Below are 25,067 nucleotides of genomic sequence, written 5' to 3' on the forward strand. Positions count from 1 at the left end.
GGCCCATGTTGGTACTCCAGACTGAGTGCCATTCAAGTAGGACTCAGCCTGCAGTACCAACATCGGCCACTGCGCAATGTACAGAGCTATCCGCTTCCTGCAGTAAAACAGCCCCTTTAGCCATACTGGATTCTCCCATTGCAGCTTACATTTTCCATTGCTATGCTGGCTTTGCAGAGACAGGGAGACTAAGTCTTGTGGGGCAGGGATGATGATTGAGTTTCATTGGGCGGAGCAGGCTGCTGCTTGTAAAAGCATTGTCTTCTCTTCTTTTTCCCCAGGCAGCGCAGTATTTAACCCCGAGCTGGCCCTATGGATCAAGCAGGAGGACGGAGTGACGCCCGGGGAGCCCAGCTCTTCACTGAAGGAGGACGGCGTGCCACCAGCCGTGGAAGGTAAGCAGATGGCCACACAGACACACAAAGCTTCCTCTCATATAAGATAATGAAACCTCAGCTCCTGCAGAACCTCTTCTGACGTGTGAGGAAGCACATCAGGTCAGCTGAGATGTTTGCGGTGAATGACCCCCGCGCTCCTTTTCTGACGACCATCTTTGTGAGGAAGAGGAGACATTGGGTTCTTCATGGTAAAAGGATCGGGCGGGTATAATCTCATCTACCTATGCCCGATACTCAGAGGACATCTGGCCTCAGCAAGCGCCCTGCCAGCAAGTCTCTGGGCATCTGAGGGGGTAGGGGCGTCCATAACCCTTCTCAAATTTCTCATTATGTTTGACCCACAATGACATCAGATTTTTACACAAGTCCTAAAAGTAGATAAAGACAAATCCAACAAATGAGTCAATAATAGAGCAGGTCATGTATGTATTGAGGAAGCGATCCAATATCACCTGTCTGTGCGTGGCAAAAGTATGTGAACCCCTGCCTGCAGCAATAACTGCACCTAGATGCTTCTGGTGATTGATGATCAGGGCTGCACTTCGGCTTAGAGGAAGGTTCGCCCGTTCCTCCTTACAAGTCGGCTTCACCTGTTATGTTGGTGGCTGCAGCTTCAGGTCCCTCCGCATCATTTCTGTGGGACTAAGGCCTCATGACCACTGGACAATTAGAATTACAAAATCCACGCGTTTTCCGCGGCCATAGGGATGCATTGGATACCCGCAGGTAAGTAAATACCTTCGGATGTCCTTTTTCCCTGCTGCGCAGATCGCATGTGCGGGAAATCACCCGCAGTATGCTCCATTTTCTGCGTGTCTCCCACAGGCTTCCATGGAAGCCGTCCGTATCCGCAGCACACCCGCAGCTGAATTTCTGCTCTCCGGTGTGGGAGAGCAGGTGTTCAAAAAAAAAAAAAAGAGTGCACGGCGCATGCGTGTGGCACACTACCGGCGTGCCGAGCACATCCGCCAGGCCAAAGAAAGAAGATCCGGCCACGACGGAGGGAAGATCCGCTGCGGCCTAAGGGCCGGATATGACTTGGCCCCTTCCAAAACTTTACCTTTATTCTTCAGTAGAAGGACTTGTGTGCCTTGGGTGGTTGTCCTGCTGCAGGACCCGCGTGCTCTGAGGTGGACAGATGTCCTGACCTGTTCCTGCTGGGATAATGCAGATGATGATGAGCCGTCCTGGCCCAGATGCATCAAACCATGATACTACCACCACTGTGTGTCACAGATGGGATGAGGTAGGCTGTAATGTGGTGTGTTTTTTTTCTCCAAACATAATACTTCTCATTTAAGCCAATAAATTCTATTTTTGGTCTCAACTGTCCACAAAACATTGCCCAAAAAGCCTTCTGACCTGTCCAGGCGATCTCAGACGGGCAGCAGTATTCTTTCTGGAGAGCAGCAGCTTTCTCCTTGCAGTCTGGCCATGCACACCATTGTTGTTCGGTGTCCTGATGAACGTTACCATCAGCTAAAGTGAGAAAGGCCTTTAGCTGCTTAGAGGTTACCTTGGGTTCCTTTGTGACCTTGCGGACTATTCTACGCCTTGGTCTTGGCATGATCCTTGTTTGTCGATCATTCCTTGGATTTCCTCCATATATTTGCAGTCTGACTGTATTGCTGGAGTCCCAACCCTCTAGAGATGGTTGATGAGCCTGATGAGCATTAATAACTCTTCTTCGGAGGTCTTTCTTTGTTTGCGCCCTGATACACTTCCACAAACGTGTGACGATCAGACTGATGGATCCCTTTAAATGAAACGAGCCGCCCGCTCGCACCCAGTTGTTGTCTAATTTCACCTTCACACTGTCTGCTAATACTGTGTCACACGGCAGAAAATAGAACCCGCTGACCTCAATAGGCTAATTGACGAGCGCGTATTTTGCATGCGCAGTTCTGCCACGCTCTATTTTCCTGCGCATTTTGAAGAGGGCATCGATGCGTGTTTGTTACACACAGCTTGTGGGCGCGCTGAGCTCGGGGAAAACCCACGCCCAATACGCAAAATCACAGCGCATAAAGACCCATCTGGTAGTATGACACAGGCCTAAAGGTTCACATACTTTTGCCAAACACAGACATGTGATATTGGTTTATTTTCCTCATAAATAAATGACCAAGTCTGATATTTTTGACTCATGTGGTTCTTTTTATCCTCTTTTAGGACTTCTGATGATGTTTTAGGTCAAAGATTATCAGAAATATGTAAACTTCTGCCGGGTTCACAAACTTCCTGGCATCACTGTACAGGCTGTAGCTTCATCACTTTTCGCTTACAGGATCTACCCGTGTTCAGTAACTACAAGTCCTTATCTTGTACTGCTTGTGCCTTATACTCTAGTTACATCCAGAGCTGCACCCATAATTACTATGCTTCCTAGCTGCAGGACCTAGTATCCCCATGCCTGTTCAGTGTTGGATCAGTGGGGCATGCTGGATGTTGTAGTGGTTCAGTAATATAACTCATGCACTTGCACCCACCTGGCTGTGTTGTGGGATGTCTTGACTCCAAGAAGTGGACATAGCCTCGTATAGAGAACACTCCGTCTCCCACAATGCAGGTCAACAGAGCCAGCAGGATTGTAATGGCTGCTAAGTGTGTGGTGTATAGGCGACACGTATGGGACTTGTTCTGCGTGTGCAGCCCGTTTTATGTCCTCTCTGCTCCCGTACATGGCCAGCGTTCGGTAGTATAGGGTTACTGAGAGCCTTGGTGAAGTGGATCTTGGGTCTGCATATAAGTGTTGGGTTCTTCCGTGGATGGGATGGATACAGATTCCTCTTCGGCTCACAGACGTGTAATCTCGTTCATTCCTGTCCCTTCCAGCATTGACTCCGCCCCTCAACCCCGGAGGGACGCAATCGGCGCCGCCTCCTCTTCCATCCACCAGAAAACTGCCCAAGCCTCCCTGCAACAAGGCAACCGTGCACAAACGCAACGGACTGAAGCTGCGAGACAAGATCTTGGTCCTCTGCGCCTACGAGAACAATGAGTCGGTGGGCTCCTTGGCCGCTCAGTTTGGCGTCAGCAAAGCGCAGATTGTGCAGATCATCAAACGGAGGGAAGAGCTGCTGAGCGCGCTACAGAACAACGTCAGCGGGGACCGCATCCGGCGGCGGCGGAGGACCACCAACGACAAGCTGAACTCTGCCGTGTGGGGGTGGCTACTTTCTATACGGGACACAGACGTCACCATATCCGGCCGCATCATCCGGGAGAAGGCCCTAGAGATCGCTCGAGACATGGGCATCCGGGACTTCAAGGCCTCAAACGGTTGGCTGGACAGCTTCAAAAAAGCCCACAACATCCATCGCAGCTCCCTCCCCTTCTCTGTGGCTGGGATGGACGATTGGCTGTCCAGCATGAGTGCTATCGATGACCGATAGCAGACCCCTTGCCCCCCACCAGTGAGGCGGACGACCGGACGCACCCAGTATATTTATTTTTAGAATACTCTTTATTTTCTTAGATTAGTGCGACCTAATAGTTTGTAATTGCAGGCGTCCTGCCACATCTCACCTCTAGGGGGCACTTGTGTATTTATACTGGAGGGTGCTGGACTCTTGGACGGAGGATGCCGCCCCCCTCTGTATGTGATTATGCGCTGTTGAATGGTCTTGTCTTGCTGTCCTGATGTGTGGAGCCCCCTGGTGGCATAAAAAGGATGACGTGTAGTTTGCTAAATGAGGTGAGCAAAATGGCAGGAGAAAAAGCCCAGGACACCTGATGAAGTGCCGCTCCGACGACCGCCGGGATGATCATGCTGCATGCGTTACATCTATACTCCTGTCACAGCCAAAGCTGCATTCACAGTCCTGTTGCCTCTCACATATATTTCGTCGCCCTTTGTCAGGCATGTTTTTAATCACAGTATATCTTGCCTTGGGGGACGTACGGTTCTGACCAAACGGTTTGAGACGGACACAGATTTTGGTTTTCACAGTTTTCTGCTTCAGTGTTTTTAGATCTCTCAGATGTTTCTACGGTTACTGAAGTACAAATACATGAAGTTTAGGCAAAGACTCCATATTGTCAGTGTTGACCCTTCAAGACTTCTGCACTTCGCCCCGACAGGCTGGATATCAGCTTCTGGCCCAAATCCTGGTGAGATCTGGTGAGTTTCCTGCCACAGACCCAAAATGTCATAGTTTTGTTCCCCGAGCCGCTTGGTGATCTCTTCTGCCTTGTGACACGGTGCGGCATCCTGCTAGAGAAGACCTTGTTCATCACCAAGTGTCTCCTGGGCACTTGGCAGAGGTGGTGTAGATCGCATACTACATTCATGGCCGTGGTCTTCGGCTGTGAGGGAGCCCACAGACATAAATGGTCTACTGTTGGCATGGCACGGACTCAGGGTGGCGTTCACCTTTCCTCCTCCTTACAGTCATTCTTCCAGATGTGCCCAAACAGTCTGAAGGGGGCTTCATCAATCCAATCCCTGTACAGTATTTCCCCTGACAAACCCCCATCACACTCTTCAGGACATCTGGAAGAATGACTGCCCGGATAGGAAGAGGTGAGCGCCACCCTAAGTCCGGTGTCAGGCCAACAGTAGAGCATCCTGGGACCATTCATTGTGTGGGGCTGCTTTTCATCCATGGGAGGGGCTCACTCACAGCCGGAGACCACCGCCATGAATAAAGAATGGGATCTACACATCCTCCAGGAGCGACTGCGCCCAACCACCCAGGAGCAATCTGGTGATGAACAATGTCTTCTCCAACAGGATGGCGCTCCGTGTCAGAAGGCAAAAGTGGTAAATAAGTGGCTCGGTGAACAAAACATTGACATGTTGGGTCCGTGGCAGGAAACCCCCCAGATCTCATCCCATGATTAGGAAGAACGGGTTGTCATCAGTCAGGGTTTGGGCCAGAAGCTGATACCCAGCCTGTCGGGGCGAAGTGCAGAAGTCTTGAAAGGACAACACTGTAAATATGGACTCTTTGCCTAAACTTGATGCACTTGTCTATAAAAGTGTAAAAAGTTCTGAAATGCTTATAATCGTACTTCAGTAACCATAGAAACATCTGAGAGATCTAAAAACACTGAAGCCGAAAACTTTGCAAAAACTAAAATTTGTGTCCGTCTCAAACCGTTTGGCCCCAACTGCAGGATAAAGATCTGTTCCAGAGTGCATTGTGCTTCTTGGTGTGTGTCAGAGCGCAGGTTTAGATGTGACTGGAGTATAAAATGTAATGCAGAATGTTCACAAAAGGCGTATACATCATTGCACGCCAAGCATGCTCTGCCTGTTCCTTTTTGCATCGTGCATCTCTGGAGCACATGCTCAGGCAGTAGGACGCTTGGAGTGATTGTTGTGCTCCAGAACTTTGCAGGGTTGAAGGCAGATCACAAATCTGGCGGCGCCCAGTGTCCGAGTTGTCATTGATGGACACTTATACCCGGCTCTGGGGGCCGCGCTCAGTGTGATCATCCTCCATCTGCTGGGACATGAGCACACTTGCCTCGCTCGCTTTGATTGCTTACATTTGTGAGATACTCCGGAGTGAACTGATGAACACGCCTGAAGCTGCTGGTAAAATGATGGACCAGTCTATGCTGTGCGTTGTATTGCATTGTTGGTGACGTAGTTTTCCATTAGTTTTGTGTAATATGTTGCCCTCTTGCCTTCTCACAGATGTTGTCACCCACGGGCTTCATTCATCGGGTCCGGTGAAGACCATAGAATCCAGTCAGCCTCTGCCCGAGACGCTGGTGGGGAACCTGTTGCGGTATTTTGACGAAGAGCGGGAGAAGCACACCCAACTTGGGGCATCGGTGCCTGCCCTTGCAATGCAGCAACAGCCCGTGGTGACCCCCGAGGAGGGATCTCAGCTGTTCACTATTAACTGGGGTCTCCCTGGGCCAACTGATAGGTTCCCAGAGGGTCTGACCACCGGTCTGGATATAGCCAAACAGTATAAATGCTCGTACTGTGAAAAGAGCTTCCTGCGCAGCACTCAGCTGAGGGAGCACGAGCGGACCCACACGGGAGAACGGCCTTACCAGTGCCTCAAGTGCCCCAAGAGCTTCAGCCGCAGCACTCAGCTGAAGGACCATCAACGCACGCACACCGGCGAGAGACCCTTCCAGTGCACAGAGTGTGGGAAGACCTTCACCCACAGTTCCAACCTCATCCACCACCGAAGGACCCACACTGGTGAGAAACCCCACAAGTGCAATATGTGCCCCAAGAGCTTCAGTCAGAACTCCGACCTCAACCGTCATCAGCGCACCCACATGACCGGAGACCACCCCCACCAGTGTATGCGCTGCCACAGGACGTTCATATACAAGTCTCAGCTGCGCATGCACAGCCGCGTCCATGTGGTGGAGGACATCCTGCAGGGAGTGGAGAGAGGGGCTGGAGCAGAGGACATGACGTGGAGCAGCACGCCCCCATAACATCATCACTGCTCGTTACTGCTCTTGAATGTTGATTCCATCCTTGCCACCACCCAGTCCTCCTCATGAGAATGCCCCATTACTTTACTTTAAAGGGTCACATGATAATACTTGCACCTCTCGGGATCGGGAGTGGTTTGAGGTTGGGTGCAGCTGAGACCATCGTAGATCTTCTACATACAATGGGGTGGTAAGGAGTAAGGATATGAAGCGGCTGCACAAAACTGTACCCCAGTACTTACTGGGAATGAGATGGTCATCGGCGTTTTCACCCTCCCGAGACTAATGAGCTGCCATCATCATCTCTGGCCTAAGGGGATTTGAAGAGGACTCCTCCTCCTTCCCCGGCAGCTTTGCCTACGGCTTTCTGGAACCCCTGTTACTGCCGTGTCTGGCTCCAGCAGTGTTAGTAGCCCAGAGGTCAGTGGCTTTCATACGGTGCTGACCGCTCATTTCATGGGACAACCCTAAATTAGTGCAGGAAGACCACAACTTTCAACCATCTACTACTTCACCTTCTGAGAGGCCTTTTTTGGAAGATTCCACTCCGTACAATCTTTAGGGGGTTTAGTGCATTCTAATTCAGGTCAGGGACAGCTGAGCTTTTCCTGCCCCCGCTGTACTTGCCTCATTGTGTGTAATACACAATGGAGTATTCCGTCTCCCATAAGCCTGGCCCCATACACGCGTTATTACCAAGGGAAGTACTGCGGCTGGAACAGTTCTTGCCGTTCCCTTCCTGACAATATAGACTGAGTGAAATCTGCCAGCTTCACATCCCAGCTTCAGCCTCCAGGGGGAGTCATTTGATAAGTGTGGGACTCCTGTGCCATGATGGATGCACAACCCCAATTCCAAAAACGTTGGGGCGCTGCGTAAAATGTAAAGAAAAAAGAATGCGATAATGTGGAAGTCTGATCTAACTATATTTTATTCTCAGTAGAACATAGAACACATATCTGAGGGGGAAGGGAGGAATCTGAGGGGGAAGGGAGGAATCTGAGGGGATCCGACAGCTTGTAATAGCATCATGTATTTGTGTTGGCCATTAACGGCACTAATGCCCCCCCATACCATCAGACATGCAGGACTGTGCGCTGAGGATAAGCTGCATGGTCCCTCTCCTCTTGAGTCCTCTTGAAGGAATGCTGTCATCCAGTAGGGGGCGCTGCAGAGGGATTGTTCCATCTTCCTTATTTGGTATTACGGAATCATGCCTGTCGTTAACGCAGTGACTCCTGAGGGCCCGTAGATCTCCAGCATCCAATACTAGGCGGCAGACTTGTCCCTTGTTCTCTGAATCTTCTGATATGATGTTCTGTAGTCGGTGGGATATTCAAAGTCTGTAGAATTTAACGCCATCTTTGCCTCTGAGCAGCCTTTAACCCCTTGAGTGGCACGCCCGGAAATTTTCCGGGACGAGCTCCACTGCTCATAGCAACATAGCCCGGAAGATTTCCGGGCTATGTATCACTATGGGAGCTGCAGAGCACAATGCCACAAGCTGTGACAGTGTGCTCTGCCTGCACAGACCCACAGAGAACAAAGCAAGGGCTGTGAAAAACCAGCAGAAGATATTGCCGATATGCCGGCAATGTCCTGCACTGGTTTGTTTACAGGTTGCCATAGAGACCATCGGCTTGTCAGAAGCAAGCCGATGGTCTCTGTGGCAGGGAGAGCTTGGTGTTAGCTGTCAGAGGACAGCTAGGTACCAGCTCTTACAGCAGAGATCAGAGAAAACCTCCGATCTCTGCTGTGTTAACCCCTTACATGCTGCAGTCTATGTGACTGCAGCATGTAAAGGGCTGTCACTGCAGCATGTAAAGGGCTGTCACCATCGGACCCCTGGAATGTGATCAGGGGGTCCTGATGGGTCCCTGTGGAAGTCCCCTAAAGGGACAAAAGAAAAAAAAAAGTAAAAAAATTATTTTAAAAAATTATAAAAACACTTGTCTCCCTTTACTTTGTAAAAAATCAAAAATACAATCACACATGTGGTATCCATGCATCGTAATGACCCAGAGAAGGAAGTTAATGCATTATTTAACCCCTTAATGACATGGCCCCTTTTTTTCTTTTTTCCCCATTTCTTTTTTTCTTCCCCCCTGTTTAAAAAATCACAACTTGTCCCGCAAAAAACAAGCCCTCATATGGCCATGTCAATGGAAAAATGAAAAGTTATGGCTCTTGAGACGCAACTGCAAAACTAGTTGAAATTCAATGATTAGACCATTTTAAAAAACTTGCCCTGGTGGGCACGACAGGGTGGTAGGAAACCTGCCACTCAAGGGGTTAAATGTGAAGTACCCAACAAGGTGAGGAGGGTGCTCACACACAGATCGGGTGTGGACCATAAAGCCAGCAGTGGTCATCCAAAGTAGAAAATGTAGTGCAACAAAGAGATGCAAGTGGAAAACTTTAAAGGGGTGGTCTCGCGAAAGCAAGTGGGGGTATACACTTCTGTATGGCCATATTAATGCACTTTGTAATATACATTGTGCATTAAGTATGAGCCATACAGAAGTTATTCACTTACCTGTTCCGTTGCTAGCGTCCCCGTCTCCATGGTGCCGTCTAATTTCAGCGTCTAATCGCCCGATTAGACGCGCTTGCGCAGTCCGGTCTTTTCCCTGGTGAATGGGGCCGCTCGTGCCGGAGAGCTGGTCCTCGTAGCTCCGCCCCGTCACGTGTGCCGATTCCAGCCAATCAGGAGGCTGGAATCGGCAATGGACCGCACAGAGCCCACGGTGCACCATGGGAGAAGACCCGCGGTGCATTGTGGGTGAAGATCCCGGCGGCCATCTTGCTAAGGTAGGGAAGAAGTCGCCGCAGCGCGGGGATTCGGGTAAGTACTAAACGTTTTTTTCTTTTTTAACACATGCATTGGGTTTGTCTCGCGCCCCCCGCCTATTGAAAAAAAAAAAACCCCGTTTCGGCGCGGGACAACCCCTTTAATTCCTCCCTAATCCATAAAACAAGTCAGCGACGTTTCGACCAAATGTTGGTCTTTATCAAGCTTGACTTGTTTTATGGATTATGGAGGAATCAAGTTTTCCACTTAAAACCTGCATCTTTGCTTCTGAGAGACTCGGCCTCTCTAACCTGCTCATTTTATACACAGTCATGCGAATCAGTAGAAGATTGATCAGCCAGCCCGTTAGTGCTACTTTTCCAGCCTTTTGTTACCCCGCCCCAACTTTTATGAGATGTGTTGCTGCCATCAATTTCTAAAGGAGTGTTTTTTTTTATGAGATGGAAGAATGCCCCCCCCGCCCCCCTCTGATTTGTGTTCTATCTGCTACTGTGGATAAAGTAAGGTTGACTTTTCCAAATCGTTGCATTCCTTTTTTTTTTCTTCTATTTTAATCAGCGCCCCCAACTGTGTGTGTGGATTGCGTGTAAACCTCTAGGCATCGGAGGTTTAGCACTTGACAGCTCGGCACATAAGCGCAGACATTGATGTGAGATTGTAGCGGGGGTGGGGGTGTCGCTGGCGTCTGTGTTACATTGTACTTGCTGTCCAACATTAAACTGGTTATGAGAAGATGGTTGCGTTGATTCTTTATTTGGGTGTTCTATGTGCACCACAGCACCCCACACGTCGCTCTCCTGATCTACTCGGCGCCCCTGTAACTCTCAGGTCTTATACCCTTGGCACAGGCGTCAACCAGGAGGCGGGAGGAATATCTCAGTGGCTTCAGGCACGGTGCAGATCACAACGGAAGGAATTGCCAATAATGACCTGTTTTATCTTAGTTGCTGTCCTCCCACAATTCCAGGCACTGCAGCAGTTCCCGATCTGGGAGGGATTCTTTATCCTAAAGGGGGCGTACATGTAACACAAAAATAGTAGATGGACAGTCACTTATCTGGCGCACAACCATTTAGTAGACCAAGCCCTAGACATTTTAGTCCACATGGTCATACTGGTGACTCATGTTCAATGTAACGGGCCGGGGACAAAATATCTGTCTGGGAACATCTATATATATATATATATAAAATTGAATGTCTGTCTGTCCTTTATGCATTACTACACCATTCATCCAATCGCCATGAAACTTTGGGCAGTTGCTGAGTACACTCCTGGGAAGATTATAGGCATAGTACAACTATCCTACGATAAATGGCGCGTGCGAGCGTCGTCGACAGTTACGCCCTCCCGCGTAGATCGTTCGATTTCCATCACTGCGACTAATTCTCTCACTTCCCGATGTCGTAGAAACATGAAATTTGGCACGAGCATTGATCATGTCATAAATAGGGAAAGCTAATGGGTCCTAACTCCATTATTCAATTCTATGCGCAAAAGAATTAGTGTCCAAATTTTACGTACGGAATCTAATTCTCTCACTTCCTGATATATATAAATGAATGTCTGTCTGTCCTTTATGCGCTACTACACCATTCATCCAATCGCCATGAAACTTTGGGAAGTTGCTGAGTACACTCCTGGGAAGATTACTGGCATAGTACATCTATCCTACGATAGGTGGCGCGCGCGCGAGCGTCGTCGACAGTTATGCCCCCCAGACAAAGATCGTTTGATTTCCATCTCAAGCACAAAAGCAAAAGGCATTACGAGCGACGAGATGAGTGTTCAACTACAAAATGATGCATCCGCCGAACGTATCACAAGACAATTGCTGGATATTGAGAATGCTGAGGTAAAATGAAAGCTGTGCTGTGATTGGTTGCTATATATTATACCGCTGAGGCAACATGAAAGCTGTGCTGTGATTGGTGGCTACTTCTTATACTACTGAGGTTGCATGAAAGCTGCGCTGCGATTCGTTGTTATATATTATACCACTGAGGTAACATGAAAGCTGCGCTGTGATTGGTTGCTATATATAATACCACTGAGGTAACAGGAAAGCTGCACTGTGATTGGTTGCTATTTTTTATATTGCTGAGGCAGAATAAAAGTTGCGCTGTGATTGGTTGTTATTTCTCTTACTGCTAAGGTAACATGAAAGCTGCGCTGTGATTGGTTGCTATATATAATACCACTGAGGTAACAGGAAAGCTGCACTGTGATTGGTTGCTATTTTTTATATTGCTGAGGCAGAATAAAAGTTGCGCTGTGATTGGTTGTTATTTCTCTTACTCCTGAGGTAACATGAAAGCTGTGCTGTGATTGGTTGTTATATTTTATACTGCTAAGGTAACATGAAAGCTGCGCTGTGATTGGTTGTTATATATTATACCACTGAGGTAACATGAAAGCTGCGCTGTGATTGGTTGTTATCTAGATATATAAAAACGAATGTATGTCTGTCTGTCTTTGCAGCAACGCGCGACGGGTAAGCTAGTTCTTTCATAAAATGTTAGGGCACAGAATGACCTTCATCCACTGTGAGCAGCTCCTCCCCAAACTGTGGTCGTTTGTCATTAGTCACCTGAAATGTTCTTGCGGTATTTCACCTGATGAGCGATCGTTTTACTTGTCTTTGTTTCCTCACTTGTAGACTATTGGTACGTGAAGATTCCTTTCACCTTGCCCAATTCTCAGATGGATGTAACGAGCGCTCATGGCAGCGATTCTCCCCCGCAGATTGCGGGCGGCAGCCGGACTCCTCATATATAAGTTTGGTGCAAGCTGATTGGCTCTGCCTGCGTTTTGCAGCAGAGAGGTGCAGTGTGTAATGGCATCCCTACATCGGCTGAGAAGCACTGGTCTCAGGATGAACTACAAGTACTGCTGTTGGTTAGTCACAGACTCCTGCTCTTAGCGTAGTGAAGCACTGGGGGGTGAAGGGGGGGGGGGGGGGGTTGGGCCCCGCACTGCACAGGGCCACTCTGTCAGGTGAGACTGACAAAGCATTCTGCTAGCTTGAGGAACTGCATTGGGATGGGGCCATTTGGCCCTCAGTCTCCGTACTTAAGGGCCCCATAGTAGTCAAATAGTCTGCTGCCATTGATGGCACACCGGAACAGGCGTATATATACAGAGCAGCATTAATGGACAATTCCGTCAGATCCTTGGAGCTGGATGTGATGGTGAAGGTAAAGATCACTTTGGCTTCATCATATAAGTCCTGGAAATGTGTGATGATACCGGGATATGAAAAAACAATTGTCTAAGTTCTTGCACCTAGTCCTATGCCCTTCCTCATTCAATTTAGGTGCTCGAGAGCCACATGTGAAACCCTGTGAACAGGGCGTTACCGGGATCGCCCCGAGGACTGTGAACAGGGCGTTACCGGGATTGCCCCGAGGACTCTGCACGAGGCGTTACCGGGATCCAGAATGCCCCGAGGACTCTGAACGAGGCGTTACCGGGATCGGGAATGCCCCGAGGACTCTGAACGAGGCGTTACCGGGATCCAGAATGCCCCAAGGACTCTGAACGAGGCGTTACCGGGATCCAGAATGCCCCGAGGACTCTGAACGAGGCGTTACCGGGATCCGGAATGTCCCGAGGACTCTGAACGAGGCGTTACCGGGATCCGGAATGCCCCGAGGACTCTGAACGAGGCGTTACCGGGATCGGGAATTCCCCGAGGACTGTGAACGAGGCATTACCGGGATCGGGAATTCCCCGAGGACTGTGAATGAGGCGTTACCGGGATCGGGAATGCCCCGAGGACTGTGAACGAGGCGTTACCGGGATCGGGAATTCCCCGAGGACTGTGAACGAGGTGTTACCGGGATCGGGAATTCCCCGAGGACTGTGAACGAGGCATTACCGGGATTGGGAATGCCCAGAAGACTCTGAACGAGGCGTTACCGGGATTGGGAATTCCCCGAGGACTGTGAACGAGGCGTTACCGGGATCGGGAATTCCCCGAGGACTGTGAACGAGGCATTACCGGGATTGGGAATGCCCAGAAGACTCTGAACGAGGCGTTACCGGGATTGGGAATTCCCCGAGGACTGTGAACGAGGCGTTACCGGGATCGGGAATTCCCCGAGGACTGTGAACGAGGCGTTACCGGGATCCGGAATACCCCGAGGACTCTGAACGAGGCGTTACCGGCATCGGGAATGCCCCGAGGACTGTGAATGAGGCGTTACCGGGATCCGGAATCCCCCAGTGACTAAGTGATGTTACTAGGATCCTGAGCCCAGCAGTTTTTCCTCCAGCTATCTCAGCTCGTTTCATTACAGCGACCGTCACCGTCACTTATTCATGTCGGCTTCGGTTCAGTATTCAATCACTTGGGTTTAATAGGGAGACTTCTTCCAAGTTTCAGTAAAGGAGATGAACATAGAAGATAGAGTTCACTTTTTGTTTAGTTGTATTTAAAGGGACAATACCTTCTCAGTCGGCTGTTGCTCATTTAATAGACTGTTTCATCATTCTTGTAATATACCTTCATTTATTTTAAATTCATTTAAATCAAGTTTGACCTGCAGTCGCTCTGCGATCCACTACCTGTGACCAAGCATTCCGCTTATGTAGTAACTGGGACATTTGGATGACTGGGGAAGGGGCTGTCTTCACAGGCTCAGCTTCCCTGCACTCGCACTGCTCACAGGACTGCAGTCAGTGTGCACACAGTCTCTGCCTCTCCTGATGTTGTTTGTGCGCTTATTATAGGCAAAGCGGCATAATTCTTATTGGATTTGTTGTCTGACAAATTAGTGTCCTTTTAAACAGTTGCAAAGCCCTGTGAGGGATAGGGGGTAACGTGCTAATCAGTGGGTGTCTGACCGCCCCTTGCATGTCCTGAATTTTTACAGCTGTGGTCATGCATGTCCATGTGCTGTCCAATGTTAGTTGCAGCTTAGGTTCTGAGGCAGAACTCACATATGGCTATTTAAAGTTAGTTTTAAGGCAGTAACAATGGGCCCGGGTGCAAAAGTTTATTTTCGGGCCCCCCAACTTTTCTTAACCCCTAATGCAAAGGTATAACTTGAAGCTCGTGGGCCCCAATGCAAAACCTGTAACAGGCCCCCAACTACACTGTTTTAGTAATGGACTCCCTATATGGAGGAGAGAGGCTCCTGAGCTCAGGTTCAACCATATCCCTTATAGTTACACCAGTGATGGCAGTGTATTGCTTTAGCTGGAGGCCTGCATACACTATATTAACAGGTAAAGGGAATATGTACATTGGATGTATGAGCATTAGATATAAAGGCTACAATCAAACATGAGATTCCACTACAGAAACCATCAGATGCCACCAGGTGTAGAGCGGACAACCGGGTCTGGTGGTGGGATGTCACTAACTAATGAGTACAAGACATCACAGCGCTTTTCAACCTTCCAAAGTCCTCTGTTGGCAATGTTATTGGGAAACCATGCGGTGTGTAGGGTGCCGCCACGTTCAGGGAGACCTCCCAAACTGACAGATCGTGGATAACAAAGCCTTGTATGATCTATGAAGAGATCACATACATCATCTATCCTCCCTCGGGACGTCTCACATGCTATTGGGACATCCATTAGCACTAAAACCCGCCGTAGGGAATGGCATGTGAAGGGTTACCATGGATGAGCGGAAGCACACAGTATCACAGCAGTGAATGCACAGTGGCCTGCCATGGGTCTTGGAGCGATGGATTGTAAGTGAGTGGAAGCAAGTGTTGTGGACAGATGACTCACAGTACACAATCTTCCGATTGGATGGTGGCACTTGGGTGTGACGGTCACCTGGAGAGAAGTTTCTACATGACTGCATTGTCCCAACAGTGAAGTTTGGAGGAGGTTTTGTTATGGGGTGGGGGGTTTCTGCTTGGAATGACTAGGGCCTTTGGTTATAGTGAAGTCCACACTCCACCAATGGGTACAGAGACCTCCCGGACAATGTGGCATCACCTCCCCTGTAGTAATACGCTGGTACAGCTCCATGTCTCCACCAACATGACCAAACTCCATGTCATAGGACACGCAGTGTGGAGGAGCAGAACGTCCACAAACCTCATTGGCCAGCCCAAAGTCCAGACCTCAAACCCATCCAGCTGCATGAACTAGAATGCTGTATTCATGTATGCTTAAAATGCCCATCATCATGCATCTCACTATCTAAAGCTCTCCTGGAAGAAAGGAGGCAAACCTCTATTTACGTCTATTGGAATTCAGTAGAAAGCCTGGGAGGGCTACTGAGGAAAAATGTGAATAAAATCCAGTTTCATCACATTCCACGTGCGTCCAATACTTTTGTTAACATAGTGTTCGTAGGGCTCACAGTAGTCCAGCCCTCGGGTTCTTCAGGCGTGTGGCAGTGATGATGGATCATCTGGTTGGATTAGCTGTTTAGTTCTTGCAATGATTGCTTCACTGCCGGATCTAGGAGGTCAGACCGTTCCTGCAGGAGTGACGTAGGGCCTGACTCCGCTCGCAAGTTCTGTGAAAACACTGAAACTTCACTCAACTCACAAGATTTCTTCAGTTATATCATATTTAACCCCTTAATGCCACAGGACGTAAGGTTACATCATGGCAGCAGGGTACTTAATGCAACATGACATAACCCTATGTCATGTTGGTGGTGTGGGATCGGAAGTGAGCTGTTACCGATAGCCTGCCTCTCGCTGCAACACTGTTAACCCCTTACATGCCATAATCTATGTAGATCGCAACATGTAAAGGGTTCACAGAGTGAGGGTGCTCCCTCTGTGATGTCATCAGACCCTTGCAATGTATTCGCGGAGGGCCCGCGGGTTGCCATGGCAACGGGATGCCAGATACAGGCGTCCTGCTATGCTATTACTTATGATTGCTCTAACAAGCAATATGCGCTGCGGAATAAGTTGGCGCTATACGAATAAAGATTATTATAAGGCATTGCAGCACAGAAGTCCTGCAATGCCTTTTCATAGCTGCTATGGTTAAGGTCCTCTTCAAGCACATAAACTGTGTGAGAAGAAAAAAAGGGTTTGATCATTTCCCCCTATTTGTATAAAAAAAACTAAACATTTAAGAAAACCCCCATGTAGTATCGGTGTGTCCGTAACAACCTGCACTATAATCTGAGTACACTATAAATCCTGCACAGTAAACCATAAAACAATGGAGGCTAAATGTGTATTTTGTTTGTTTTACCATCAAAAAAGCACAATAAAAGTGATTTTAAAAAGTATGTACCCCAAAATGGTAAAAATAAAAACTACAGTTCATGATGCAAACAACAAGCCCTCGCAGAGCTCCGTTGGTGGAAAAATATAAACGTTATGGGACTTTAAAAGCAGCGATGTAAAAATAATTAGAATTTCAAAAAAAGGGGTTTCATTGTGCAAAAGTGGAAAACCGTAAAAAAATTACAACATTTTTGGTATTGTAATAATACCGACCTGCACAAAAATATATTGTCATTTATGCTGTATGATTAACGCTGTAAAAAAAAAGGCGGAATTGATGCGTTTTTTTTCTCCCTGCTTTCAAAACAGAAAACATATGTGGCAGCACACATGGTGCATCTAAAGCTACAGTCCTAGCTCTGCTAGATCATAGCTTTTACTCTAGTCACATCTGAAACTGCATTCATAAGATTTCTAAGGTTGACTCATCAGAGCTGCAGTCATGCTGAGCAGTTATGGCACTGGCAGTGATGAGGTTACGCCTACGTTATGCTCGGCTTGGGTGCACTCCTTATTTTCTTCTTTGGCTTTGCAGACTTCTCTGTATCTCAGACTCAGCTTGAAATGTTCTGCTGCTCCACTATTCTGCTCCTGGTTCTCATCATGCTCCCTTTCGGAGGTCATGGAGCTGTTGCCTCAGGTATGTGTCCTTGAGCCTGGATGTCACAGGGTAGGTGCCAGCCCGAGGGACTGTCTGTGGCTAAAGATTAAAAACCAGTAGAGATGAGGGACTACGATCAGGAGAAGAGAGGGTCCAGAATCAGGAGAAGTGAAGGTCCAGAATAAGGAGAGGTGAGGGTCTACAATCAGGAGAGGTGAGGGATCAGAAGAAGTGTGAGGGTCCAAAATCAGGACAGGAGACAGGTTAGGAAAGGTGAAGGTCCAGGATCAGGAGAATCATAGACTCCTAGAGTTGGAAGGGACCGCCAGGGTCATCAGGTCCAACCCCCTGCTCAATGCAGGATTCACTAAATCATCCCAGACATATGTCTGTCCAGCCTTTGCTTGAACACTTCCATTGAAGGAGATCTCACCACCTCCCATGGTAACCAGTTCCACTCATTGATCACCATCATTGTCTAATATCTATTCTGTGTCTCCTCCCTTTCAGTTTTATCCCTTTGCTTCTAGTCTTTCCTTGTGTAAATGAGAATAGGGCTGATCCCTCTGCACTGTGACAACCCTTCAGATATTTGTAGACAGCTATTACGTCTCTTCTCAGCCTTCTCTTCTACAAGCTAAACATTCCCAGATCCTTTAACCGCTCCTCATAGAACATGATTTGCAGACCGCTCACCATTTTGGTAACTCTTCTCTGAACTTGCTCCAGTTTGTCTGTCTTTTTTTAAAGTAGGGTGCCCAGAACTGGACCCAGTATTCCAGATGAGGTCTGACTAAGGAAGAGTAGAGGGGATAATGACCTCACGTGATCTAGACTCTATGCTTCTCTTAATACATCCCAGGATTGTGTTTGCCTTTCTGGCTGCTGCATCACATTGTTGACTCATGTTCAGTCTTTGATCTATTAGTATACCCAAGTGTTTTTCACATGTGCTTCTGCTTAGCTCAATTCCTCCCATTCTGTATGTGCTTTTTTCATTTTTCTTGCCCAGATGTAGAACTTTGCATTTCTCCTTGTCCAATACCATTCTGTTAGTCGCTGACCAGCTTGTCTAGATCTTTTTGAATACACTGTCTTCCCTAGTTTTAGCTCTTAGAGATGAGCGAGCGTACTCGGTTCGGGTGTTTTTGCACTCAAGCACCACTTTTTCCGAGTAACTGACTACTTGGACGAAAAGATTCAGGGGGCGGCGTGGTGGAGCGGGGGGTAGCAGTGGAGAACAGGGAGGAGCTCTCTCACACCCCCCCCCCCCCCCACACTCCCCTCTGCAACCCCCCACTCACCCCCGGCGCCCCCCGAATCTTTTCAGGCCCATTTTTTCACTTTCAGTTTTAATCTTCCATATCCGCTGCTTCAGACCGGCTTCTGTTTCTGCAAGCAGAGTTGTGTCATTCACATAACGGAGATTGTTGATGTTTCTTCCACCTATTTTTACCCCAATTTCCAATTCATCTAGGTTTATTTTCCGCATGATCACTTCTGCATACAGGTTAAACAAGAAGGATGAGAGGATGTAGCCCTGTCGGACCCCTCTGCCGATCCGAAACCAACCTGTGTCCCCATACTGTGTTCTCACAGCGGCTTCTTGATTGGTATAAAGTGATTTTATCAGCTTGACTAGATGTATCGATACGCCTGGCTCTTGTAGGACCTGCCATAGCTTGACATGGTCAACACAGTCAAAGGTTTCGATGTAGTCGATGAAGCACATGTAGATATTTTTTTGGTATTCGAGCTTTCTCCATAGTCCATCACAGATTTGCAATATGGTCGCGGGTGCCGCGTACTCGCCGCTATCCTGCCTGTGCATCAGGGGGGCGCCGCTTCAAATACTGATCTCAGTCTTTCCTGCATTATATTCACAAGGATCTTGCTTGCATGTGGAATGAGGACTATTGTTCAGTAGTTGGAGATATCCTGGGAGTAGCCTTTCTTTGGTAGATGGATGAAGACAAATCTTTCCCAGTCCTGTGGCCATCGTGTGGATGCCCATACTGCCTGGCACATCACTGTGATAGTTTTAACTGGTACTGGCAGCAATAGCTCTTCCGGTATGTTATCTATGGCCTGCGCTTTATTTTTGGCTAGTTGTTTCATTGCCATAACCACTTCTGACTCCATAATGGAGGCTCCACCTCATGCAATGGTCCAGGTATGTGGTTTCAGGCATACAGTTCCACTGAGTATTCCCTCCACCCAGCCTTGATACTCTGTTGATCATTCAGTTCCTTCCCATTTTTGCCTTTGATTGTGCCGTTGTGTGCTAGGAAAGGTTTTTGGGCCATCTTGACCTGTGACAATATGCCTCACGTATGGCCTTTCATGGCTTCTGCTTCAAGTTGTTTGCAATGATCATTTCAGTCAATTTCCTTATCTTTCCTTGACGCTCACTGAAAATCGGCATTTAGTTGCCGAGCTTTGTCTTTGTGGCCGGCCACCTTTGCTGCTCTTCTTTTATCGGCTATTCTGAGGGTTTGCTCAGACAACCAATAGCATTGTTTTTCTGCTTCTTATAGGTGAGATGCTTACTAGCTGTTTCCATAACTGTGGACTGTATATTGTGTCGTAGTTCCTCCGGATGCATCTCTGATGTGTCAAGCAGTTCGAATCGGTTTGCTCCCCCAATAGTAAATTATTGGAGGATTTTAGAGATGTTGAATTTTCTCAATGGAGCGACTTTCTTAAAGGGGTTGTCCCGTGAAAGCAAGTGGGGTTATACACTTCTGTATGGCCATATTAATGCACTTTGTAATGTACATTGTGCATTAATTATGAGCCATACAGAAGTTATTCACTTACCTGCTCCGTTGCTGGCGTCCTCGTCTCCATGGTGCCGTCTAATCTTCAGCGTCTAATCGCCCGATTAGACGCGCTTGCGCAGTCCTGTCTTCTGAATGGGGCCGCTCGTGCCAGAGAGCGGCTCATCGTAGCTCCGCCCCGTCACGTGTGCCGATTCCAGCCAATCAGGAGGCTGGAATCGGCAATGGACCGCACAGAAGACCTGCGGTCCACTGAGGGTGAAGATCCCGGCGGTCATCTTCACAAGGTAAGTAAGAAGTCACCGGAGCGCGGGGATTCGGGTAAGTACTACCCGTTTTTTTTTTTTTATCCCTGCATCGGGTTTGTCTCGCGCCGAACGGGGGGGCTATTGAAAAAAAAAAAAAACGTTTCGGCGCGGGACAACCCCTTTAATGTCATGGAATTTGATCTTGATCTCAGCTGCAAGGAGTTCATGATCAGCGCCGCAGTCGGCGCCAGGAAAAGTTTTTATTGCAACGACAGAACTTCACCAATGATGATCACACAGGATGTAATCAGTCTGATTTCGATGGAGGCCATTGGAAGATGTCCACATGTACAGACGGCGTCTGGGGGATGTCTGTATGTAGTCGGTGTTTTGGCTGCATAAACCATGTGTTTGCTATACTCAGCAGATTTTCTTGGCAGAACCATACCAGGCGATCACCGGCTTCATTTCTTTCACAAAGCCCATATCTTCCGGTGATGTTTGCTTCTGGGTGGCTGCTGTTTTTGGAATTGAAGTCGCCCAAAATGTAAATGCGTGTTCCTGGATGTCGGCATAATCATCAGCATCAGTCGTTGGGGCACAGACCTGTAAGACTGAGATGTTCACTGGCCTACCCTTACCACGTATCCGGATAGCAATGATACAGTCGCTGATTCTTCTAGAACTTTTAACTGCCTTTGACGTCTGCTTGTTTGTAGTAAAGGCTACTCCATTCCTCTTGATTTCCATTCCATGTTGCTAGTATGTGAGTTTTGGTACAGCGCAGGCCTTTCCTCTCATCATATGATAATATATGTTGTCGTACCCCGGCCGAGGGCTCAGGACAGGCATTGTACGAGTGGTTGTTTGTAGATGATAAAGGAGATACAATAACTGTAAATGCTATAACTTAGAGAATCCTTGTAATATAACATAGTGCAAATACCAGTGAGCCAACGAGCCTGGGCAAGAGGAAAGCACATACCCATCATCAAATGATCCCGAGTCTGGACACGCAGCTGTATATTGACTATTACACTATGTTACATTGCAGTGCATGATATTGCAGTATATCATGGTCTATTATATTATACCGCATTGCATTACACTCTGTCTCATCATGTCTGTGCTGGCGCTACACTCACAGTCCGGGGCACACCGACAGCTCACATGATTAATGAGGCACTGCGGTGGACACGACGCTACAGCACTCCGCATCGGACTCCTCTACATTAAACAGTGCGGTGGATAAGGCACACACAAATACGACAGGTACTCTAATAATAATCTTTATTGGTATAGCGCCATCATATTCCGCAGCGCTTACATAGACTACATTCTCCATTGTCGAAAAGGTCAAAGCGCCCCTATATTTATCAAAGTAAACTTTGTGCAATTCCCAAACTAGCCATTAGGGAGCTGGAAATGATCCGTCAGGGGCGTAACTAGAGTATTATGGGAGTGGAGGAAGTGTTCACACCTGCCTGGAGTCATAGGGTATGTTCACGCGGCCTATTCTGAATGTACTTTGCACCAAAAAGTGTGCCAAAATACGCTGTCAGTGATTTACAACGAGAAACCACGTCTGTCGTGATGACAGGATTTTTTTCTGGACACCGATCTAAAATATGCATTGCAGAAAAGGAACCAAGTGACACGATAGATTTTTTTCATTTTTCGCGTTGGTTTTTGACATAAAAATCAATGGAACTTCAAAATAATCATCAAATGTGCGTCAAAATAGGTATCAAAATATGCGTCAAATGCAAAAAATGGGTCTAATAAATAAGCGCGGTTTGTGTGGTTTATTTAGGCGGATGTTTGATGTGGATTTTTACCGCCCCCTAAGGACGCCTTCACACCGGCCATAAACATTTAATTTGCAACGTTTTCAAAAAAAGCGGCAGCTTGTAAGTCCGCAGCATGCCCATTTCTGCTGGGGCTTTTTTTGCTGCGGCTTTCAATTCATGAGACACAAGAGTTGAATCCAGGGGCACTGCAAGGGTCTTAAAAGATCTGAGGCACAAACGCCAAGACATATGTTGCCCCCCTCAGAAAATAATAAAAGTGATGTATGTGGTGACCCGGAGGGTCCACTCAGGGCACGAGGCCCATGCGGAGGAGCTGGGAGGGTCAAGCTGTCACGGCGGCACTCACCAGTCTCCTTCCCGGAGGGACCTCGGCGCGAGTATCACTAGGCCTCTTCCGGACACCCATAGGATAGGAATGGCCAATAAACATTTAGTTAAATTGTAGGTTGTCACGTGACGCCACCGTTCCCTTTTCATCGGAATAAAGCTATGGCGATAATAAGACAAGTCCACACACTGTATATTAGTTAAATACCTCAGTCCCTGGGAACGGTCGGGGTCTGGTCAAACTTTACTGTGGGTAACTGGAACACTTTACAAAAGCACAACAATACACCGATGCAGGTAACACAGAGAAAGATGGTCTGGGAGGAACTCAGGATGATGGTGGCACCACAGTCCTTGTTATCTGTCTGGGACCGCTGCTGGAAGAGATAGACTCTCCACAGATACACTCTAGACTCAATACCTCTGCACGGTGATCGGGTTCTTCTGGCATAGCAGGCTTCAGGGAACCGCTCCACTTCCTCCATTATTCACCACATGAGGGTTGAAGGTACCCCCATGTGGCTCTCTGCTGAGGGCTCACTAACTCACTCTCTGATGGACTCTCTGCTACTCACTGCTGGACGGACTCCTTCCTACCACACCCAAATCACTCATACTTATAGTCTCTAGCACACCACGTGACAGGACATACATTCATACATCTACAGGCATCTCCCAGTCTCATGCAGACATTAACCTCTCATATGCTGCAGCTGTGCAATACACACAACAAATGACTAGACTATTTCTGCACAAGACATTACATGTATGACATTTACGGAGGGGCCAGTAACATACGTTCTGGGCCACTGTAATGTACATATATAGTTGCCTTCTAACAGTGTGCCCCTATACCAGAAGGAAATATTACTACTGAAGTCATTAAACATTATCTACATAGCGTTACTGACTCAAACGCTCTATGCAAAGATTGATGTAACCACTATACAAATAATACCGTCACAACATAACTACTATTATATAGGGACTGACTAATATTTCCCTACTGCTACTGATTAAAAACCACTATAGAAAGACCAATGTTACCACCATACAATGACCATATAGGTGCAATTACGGTACTGCTATATCCAGCGATCACAGGTGACGTCCATTCTGACCGAGCGCAGAGCACCATGATGACTTCCTTCAGCCACGACTTGTTTCTGCAAAGTTTGCAACGCAGACATCTTTGTACTCCAAACAATAATAGTGCTTTTCTTATTACCCCACACAATGTGATGTTAAAAACTCAATACTATAATGTTCCCTGTACACCTCCTAGAAATAATGTCCTCTTCGGCCCCCTAGACATTAATAATGCCCCTTTTGTAGTTTTTAAGGTAATAATTCCCCCTGTGAGTTCCCCTTACAATGTTATGGTGTCCCCTTATAAATAATAATGCCCCCCACTGATAGACACTCTATAATAATGTGACTATGAACGCCCACATAAAATAATGACCTCCTCGAGTGCCCCCTTATACAGCAGTAATGCTGCTGGATATAGTAATATTGGCCCCTTTGAGTGCCCTGACCCTAGTTTTGTCAGCACTGCATCTAGCTCCGGCTCACTGTCTGTACTCAGACCATCGACAGAGGAAGTCTCCAAATTACTCTTCTCTGCTCGCCCCACCACCTGCGCTAACGACCCTCTCCCCTCACACCTCCTCCGATCACTCTCCCCGGTGGTTATCTCCCACCTTACCACTATATTCAACCTCTCTCTGACCTCTGGCATCTTTTCCTCTTCTTTCAAACACACCATCATATCCCCACTGCTAAAGAAGCTGACTCTGAACGCGACTGATGCTGCCAACTACCGACCCATCTCAAACCTCCCCTTCATCTCCAAACTACTAGAACGCCTACTTTACTCCCGCCTTGTAAGCTATCTATCAGAGAACTCTCTCCTCGACCCCTACAGTCTGGCTTCCGACCCCAACACTCGACAGAAACTGCCCTTACAAGGGTATCCAATGGCCTACTAATAGCCAAATCGAGGGGCGATTACTCCTTACTGATCCTCCTCGACCTCTCCGCAGCATCTGACACTGTTGACCATAAACTCCTCCTCAGTATGCTTCGCTCCATCGGCCTAAAGGGCACTGCTCTCTCCTGGTTCTCCTCCTACCTATCTGACCGCTCCTTCAGCGTCTCCTTTGCTGGCTCTACCTCTTCTCCTCTTCCCCTTGCTGTTGGGGTCCCCCAGGGCTTGGTCCTCGGCCCCCTCATTTTCTCTATCTACACAGCCCCTATTGGACAAACCATCAGGAGATTTGGCCTCCAATACCCCCTCTATGCTGATGACCCCCAGCTATACACCTCTTCCAGTGACATCTCTGCACCTTTACTCCAAAACATCACTAACTGTCTGTCCGCTGTCTCTAACACCATGTCCTCTCTCTACCTAAAACTAAACCTCTCTAAAACGGACCTGTTGGTGTTTCCACCCT

General features: G+C 47.9%; 1 protein-coding gene across 3 annotated transcripts in view; it reads left to right on the plus strand.

Annotated features, from left to right (window-relative positions):
• LOC136618943 (zinc finger protein 398-like) overlaps positions 1-25,067 on the plus strand; it is a 35,051-nt gene that overhangs the window by 8,506 nt on the left and 1,478 nt on the right. Inside the window, exons 5-6 of one of the 3 annotated variants that reach the window (XM_066594368.1) lie at positions 282-395; positions 17,380-17,484. In XM_066594368.1, the coding sequence (XP_066450465.1) occupies positions 282-395; positions 17,380-17,484 (219 nt within the window). Of the gene's footprint in view, positions 1-281; positions 396-3,233; positions 4,437-17,379; positions 17,485-25,067 lie in introns of those variants that run through there. The other 2 variants (XM_066594366.1, XM_066594367.1) reach the window with 2 other exon arrangements.

The sequence above is a fragment of the Eleutherodactylus coqui genome, chromosome 1 (assembly GCF_035609145.1).
Source record: "Eleutherodactylus coqui strain aEleCoq1 chromosome 1, aEleCoq1.hap1, whole genome shotgun sequence".
Lineage (NCBI taxonomy): Eukaryota > Metazoa > Chordata > Amphibia > Anura > Eleutherodactylidae > Eleutherodactylus > Eleutherodactylus coqui.